Consider the following 6,556-nt stretch of genomic DNA (forward strand, 5'->3'; position numbering starts at 1 on the left):
CAGGCAAATAGCTGTGTGATCCTGCCAACGGCAGCGACTGCTTACGGCAGAGCTTCACGCCCAGAGACGCTGTTATTCTTTTGGCATGTGATAGGAATATCATGTGTGAACTGACATAGCAGACACGCCAACATTTTTGTAGCTGTACAAGCTCTCACAGACAAGAAAGAACCCAAAACCACCAATGTGCCCCCGGGGGCAGCCAGACACAGACCCAAAAATGGCCTGGGTGCATACAGAAAATGCACAGCAGATTTCCAAATCGTATGCACAGGCTTTAATCAATGAACTTCACTGATACACGGGAAGCACCTTATTCCCAGTAATTGTCCTTTGACAGCTCTAACAAGTAAGATCTGTTTGGGATGGCAATGATTAAAATGCTGACTCACAGAGGGGTTTGCCATGCTGGCGGGACTACACCAGCTTTGTGCTCACTTGGAAGGTATTTCGCATCCCTGCTTTTCAACCAAGCTGCAATTTTAATCCTCCGGCTGCAAACAGTTGTCTGCGGCTTGGCCCAGCTGCCTCCAGGTTTCTCTTCTGCAGGGTCTGGAGCAGAGGGTTCTCCCCTCGCTCGCTAACGTGCTGATGGGCAGCAGGACAGGGAGATCCCCCTGTGCTTTCTGCAGCCAAGAGCAGGCAGGAGCTCGTCTGCCTGCTCCTGGGAAGGAGTGAGAGGAGGGACAGACCCGAGCAGCCTGGGCCCTGAGCCGACAGACCTGCACTTCAGCCCCCCAGCCATCTGTTTTAAGCACAGCCTCCTGCCTGGCCACAGTGCCACTGGCTGGGGCTGCTTGCCAGGGCGCAGAGACAGGGCTTATCCCCATGTGGCCCCTCTTGCTCGTGGCACAGCCCCCCACGTGCCACATGCATCCCCAGTCCCTTGAACTTCACATTTGCAGCCCCTCCACGAGTCCCCTTGCAGCAGCGGTTGATGCCAGGAGATGGGTGTACCCAGGGGTCAGCCAGGGAGCTGAGAGAAGGAGGAGGAGAAGGAAGAGGAAGAGGAGGAGGGCAGCACCTCTGCCCTGCCAAGGGGCCGGTGCCTGGTGGGTGCTGCACCCGTATGCCACAGGGCAGTGCCTGGCAGAGCCGGGGGCTGCGTGGCACTACTGGCATGGCACGGCACGGCTTTCGGGCTAAGCACCCACACTGCCCGGCTCAGCAGGCAGGATCCCTGCCTGGGACGAGCCAGCTCTGGGTTGGGACCATTCAGCCACAAGAAAACAGCCCAAGAAGTTTCCACGAACACCATCTCAGTGTTTCTCCATCCCCAGCATTACAGCTCCGCACAGCCCTTAATGATACCAGCCATAACTATTAAGAGGCTTTTTTGGGTTTCCTCTGATAAGGATTTTCCTTTCCTGAGCCTGGCCGATGGCTCAGCAGAGGCCCCTCGCTCAGCTCAGGGGCTATGGGCAGTTCTCCTGCCTGCAGAGCCAGCGAGCAGCCGAGCCTCCACCACAGGGAAATTGCTAACCCTAGAAAACTGTTCCCCTAATTACAGCGTTGGAGCAGCGAGCAAACCACATAAGTGATTCACACAGTGTTCCCAAGCTGCAGCTGCGTAAATTAGAGAGATTTCCAAACACTCCCGAGCCCTGCACGCTGTTATCAGGATGGAAATGCAGAAACTTTCATCATGAAGAGGCGAGAAGGGAAAAAAGCCCCGCCGTTAAACGCATCTCTTCAAATCAAGAAGACCTGGGAGGTCTGTCCCCTATAGATCTTTACAGGACTGTTGTTAAAACTCCTCGGGGAGTTCTCGTAAGGAGGGAGCAGGCAGATAGCAGGGGAACTATAGAAATGCATCAGCTTGTTATTTCGGAGGGACGCAGGGACTGAGCCTCCGCTGGCGAGCAGAGGATGAAAAGGAGAAGGCAAGCGGACTTGAGGCCGAGAGAAAGGGATGGCTGGCGGTGGGGCAGAGAGTTAAAAGTGGCCCATTGTTAGGGAAGTTTGCTCTCCTTCAGACCATCCCGCTCCCAGGGACACCGCGCCGCCTTTTGAAGTGCAACCTTAGGCGGTTCCTTGTCACCCATTGGAGCGGGAGCTTTTTTGCCACGTTAAGTCATTGGGTAGCAAATGAATGGGGGGGTTTTGACTATTCACAACTTCACCTTATAAATATCAGGGTTGTACGTTCCCGCAGCTTTCCTCCATCCCCATAGCTCACCTTGGGAAGGAGAGGAGGGAGGCGGCCCTGCTCACACGGGGACCTGCGGTGCGGAGAGCCTCGGGTCAGCGAAAGCGATCCAGCCCCGCTCCTTGTGACAGCCATGAAGAGAAGCACCTTCCTCTTCCTCTTCATCGCAGGGGTCTACGGCACCGTTCTCCACGCAGCAGCATGGTAGGGGCCAGCTCGGTGGAAAGGGCATTTTTTAGGGGTGCTCTTCAGCCTGCGGTAAACGGCATGATTCATTTTCTGTTCTTTGTTTCAGGTCTGTGAATAACTTTCTGATGACGGGACCTAAGGTAATTAACACACGGACTGTCAGGAATTTAAGTAGAGGAATTTTGTTTTGCAAATGGGAAATAGGACTTTCCCAATGAAACAGATTTGCCGGAGCGTATCGGCTCCGAGTCCCGCTGAGTAACGAGGGAAGGGACTCGCGAGCTGTTTATGTCTGTTTTCACTGATAAATGGTGAAACACAATGGATTTTCTCACGGCTGTTTCCCATGCCAGGCTTACCTGACGTACTCCAGCAGCGTGGCGGCCGGGGCGCACAGCGGGATGGAGGAGTGCAAGTTCCAGTTCGGGTGGGAGCGCTGGAACTGCCCCGAGAGCGCCCTGCAGCTCTCCACCCACAACCGGCTCCGCAGCGGTGAGTGTGCCCTTACCGCCAGCCCGGGATGCCTTCAGGTACGAGCCGGGATGCGCTCCGGAGAGAGCTGGGGCTGCCAATTAAACCAAGTGATGGAGAAGGGTTTCTGTGTCCCAAATATCACGGTTGGGTTTATCCACCTGTATTAATTGGATGCAATAAATATCACTAGTATTTTCTAGGAACCCCAGGCTCTCTCTGGATCTCTCTCCGTGCTAGGATAGAGCTCGGTCCTCCCCACAGAGCTGCTCCTCGGGCTTGCTCCGGCCGCTTTGTGTGCGGCATCCCAGGGAGCGCAATGCAAGAGGCACCTGAGCCCGCAACGGGGAGAAGCGCAGGAGAGAAACCAGAGACGTGCACTAAGAAACTGTCTTCATAACAAAGTTGTGGAGATATTTGAATACTGAGTTCCAACAAGCAGAAATCTCTTTTTTTTCCCCAGAGCAGCATCTCTATTTGAATCGATTAGGAAAGCCAAAAAAGAAACTAAATGAGAAGTGTGGGTGCAGACAGCTTTAGCACAGGTTCAACCACCGACTGGAACAAGAGCAGTGAGGATCCTCCTGAGCAGGCAGGGTCAAAGCATGACCGAACCCCCTGAGTGGGAAAGGACAGAGAAGAGCTGAGTGCCAGGTGAAGGGAGCGACAACTGACCTTGGCCAGAGTAGGACCAGGGCATTGCCTTAAGATCTTCCTCTTGCCAAGAAACTCCATCCCATGCATGGACACCTGCATCATATTACACCAAATTGCTGAAACCCTTGATGCTGAAGCCTGAAAAGACTCCAGTCATGAGCATTTAATTTCTGTAGCACCTTACCTTTGGCACAAACTGTTTGTTTTTTCTTTTCCTTCTTGCACCTTTGCAGCACAGGAGAACTTCATTCCCAATAAACCGGGACCGATGTCTACGTTTGCCTGTGACAGCTTTTTTTCCCCCTCTCCCCCAGCTACCCGGGAAACATCCTTCGTACATGCCATCAGCTCAGCCGGTGTGATGTACACCCTCACCAGGAACTGCAGCATGGGAGACTTCGAGAGCTGCGGCTGCGACGACTCCCGGAACGGCCGCGTCGGTGAGCTGCCACCTCAAGACGGGCTGACATTGTCTCTCCATCCCCACGGGCAGCCCCCAGGATTTCAGGGCAGAATTTGGCCCGACGGGGAGGTTCTGCTCTTAGCGTGCGTGTGTCTTGCAGGTGGCCGAGGCTGGGTCTGGGGAGGATGCAGCGACAACGTGGAGTTTGGGGAGAGGATTTCCAAGCTCTTTGTGGATGCTTTGGAAACGGGACACGATACCCGTGCGCTGATTAACCTGCACAACAATGAAGTTGGGAGACTGGTAAGTCAAATATTCATAATAATAATAATGTCTATATTGAAAACAAAATCTGAGAGCGTGGTAGGCTGTTCAGGTCCCCTTTGCCAGCCCTCTGTGACAATCCAGCCCCTGTAGCGTTTGCATGGGGAAAGCACACAGCAGAATATGCCCCTAAACCTGAGCACAAGGAGCTGCAGTCAGAGTCGTTCCCACTTCCACTCACTGCTAGCACACACCACTGCTTCAGAAATGCACGGGGCTTTCATACTCACCTAGTGCTCATCTGGTATGGAAAACAAAGCAAGAACCACTTTGCTTCCTTGCAATATGCATTTCCAAGCTATTTGGCCGGGGAAGCCGAGTGTGAGCTGGCTGCACACTCGCCCCCCATTCTCTGCCCGGGCCGGCCAAGGCTCTCAGCATCTTGCCAAGCCTCCTTGTCTGTAAAAACAAGGACGGCAACACTTAACATACCTATCTCATAGGGTGTGTCGAGGCTTAATCTCACATAGATACCAGTGATTGGGACCTTAGAAATACCAGAAGGAGATCCTTAGATAGTATCTGTGAAGTGCTTGGCCTGGAGGAGATGCAGAGAGGTTGGGTATGATTATTCCAAAGCAGTTTCACACGTTTTGAGTGAAACCTCTGAGAGGGATGATGGGTCGATCCTGGGATGAGTGAGGTGAGCGCATGAGAAGGGCATGACCTGACAAAGATGCTTTTTTCCTGGCCCAGAGAAACAGCTCCTGCAAGGGCTGGAGACAATAGTTTGTGCCCACTCGTTATCTCTGTCCTTTAAATTAGTGAAGGGGGACAGATGTTTTCCAGGAACTGAAATAAGAGCATCAGCTCATGTCTTGGAAGGACCTGAAGTCACGCCGAGCATGAGCCACTTTTGACCCATCGCCTCCCAAATTAGTAGTGCTGTAGAGCCCGATTTTGAGGTTTAAATGACGATGCTCTGCTGCTCCTAATTTCTCCACCTTTTCCACCAAGGCCGTGAAAGCCACGATGAAGCGAGCCTGCAAGTGCCACGGGGTGTCGGGCAGCTGCAGCATCCAGACCTGCTGGCTCCAGCTCGCCGAATTTCGTGAGATCGGGAACTACCTGAAGATAAAATACGACCAAGCCCACAAGCTGGAGATGGACAAGAGGCGGATGAGAGCCGGCAACAGCGCCGACAGCCGCGGGGCCACGGCGGAGACCTTCCACCACGTCCACGCCACGGAGCTCGTCTTTCTGGAGGACTCTCCCGACTACTGCACGAGGAACGCCAGCCTGGGCCACCACGGCACAGAGGGCCGCGAGTGCCTGCAGACGGGCAAGAACCTCTCGCAGTGGGAGAAGAGGAGCTGCCGGCGGCTTTGCACCGAGTGCGGCCTCCGCGTAGAGGAGAGGAGGACGGAGGTGGTGGCCAGCTGCAACTGCAAGTTCCACTGGTGCTGCACGGTGCGGTGCGAGCAGTGCCGGCAGCTGGTGGCCAAGCACTTCTGCGCCCGCCGCGACACCGCCGCCGTCCCCAACCACATCAGGCGGAGGAACAAGGGCCATAAGAGATAGAGGGAGGACGCTTTGGTGCCCCCACACTCGGCAGCCACCGGCAGAGCTGGGGTGGGAAGGAGCGTCCTGAGCGGGGCATCGCGTGAGGCCACGGGGCCTCCTGCAGATGGAGGCTGTGGGATCAGGAAGCACAAGGCGCGGGCGCTGAGGGACCACGGTCCTTGCTTCCATGGTTTTCCTCCATACTTACCAGCAACTTCTTTCGTGTCAGGAGTCACTTTATTTGCATATCAGAAGGAAGAATTTTGCATTTTTGGTGGACTCAACCCCTCGTGCCACCACCAGTGGGTCCACCAAGGCCAGCGGTGGGGCTCCAGCCCCACGGCCAGCGAGCTGGGGACGGTGCTGTGGCTGACAGCGAGTCCTGCTGGGTGCCTCAGTCCCGGCGGCCACGGGCACCACAGCTGGGGCAGCCCCGGCCCGGCGGTTCCCACACGGCAGCTTTTCTAGTGGAAAATTTACGCACTTTCTGATGTGAGGGGGTTTCGCAGTGTCGGGGTGGGTATTACGACAACTGCAGCCGTTTGAGGGCTTTCACAGGTTTACAGCCACTGTTTACAGATCTCGCATCCTTTTTTTCCCCCCCCTTTGTTTTTTTTTTTTTTCTTTTTAAATTTTGTATTTTGGTACAAGAAACCCTGTCCCCAATAGACAGTAGCTTTTTGTATTTGTACTGGATGAAATTAAACTGTTTACAATTCCTACACTTTTTTAAAAAAAAAAATCAGCAGATAAGAATTCAGAATTCTTGATGCCTAATGTTGTTTATTAATAAGTTGTATTATTGCTTAGCACAATCTGTTTTCTCTATATATTTTGAAGGTATCCCTAAAGAGGTAGAT

At 53.9% G+C, this 6,556-nt stretch overlaps 1 protein-coding gene across 1 annotated transcript; it reads left to right on the forward strand.

Moving 5' to 3' along the window:
• Positions 1-2,282: 2,282 nt before the first annotated feature.
• WNT8A (Wnt family member 8A) lies at positions 2,283-5,714 on the forward strand. The gene is made up of 6 exons (XM_068409363.1): positions 2,283-2,353; positions 2,445-2,478; positions 2,692-2,830; positions 3,781-3,906; positions 4,030-4,172; positions 5,151-5,714. The coding sequence occupies exons 1-6, from the start codon at positions 2,283-2,285 to the stop codon at positions 5,712-5,714; spliced, it is 1,077 nt and encodes a 358-aa protein (XP_068265464.1).
• Positions 5,715-6,556: the final 842 nt, after the last annotated feature.

The sequence above is a fragment of the Nyctibius grandis genome, chromosome 10 (assembly GCF_013368605.1).
Source record: "Nyctibius grandis isolate bNycGra1 chromosome 10, bNycGra1.pri, whole genome shotgun sequence".
NCBI lineage: Eukaryota > Metazoa > Chordata > Aves > Nyctibiiformes > Nyctibiidae > Nyctibius > Nyctibius grandis.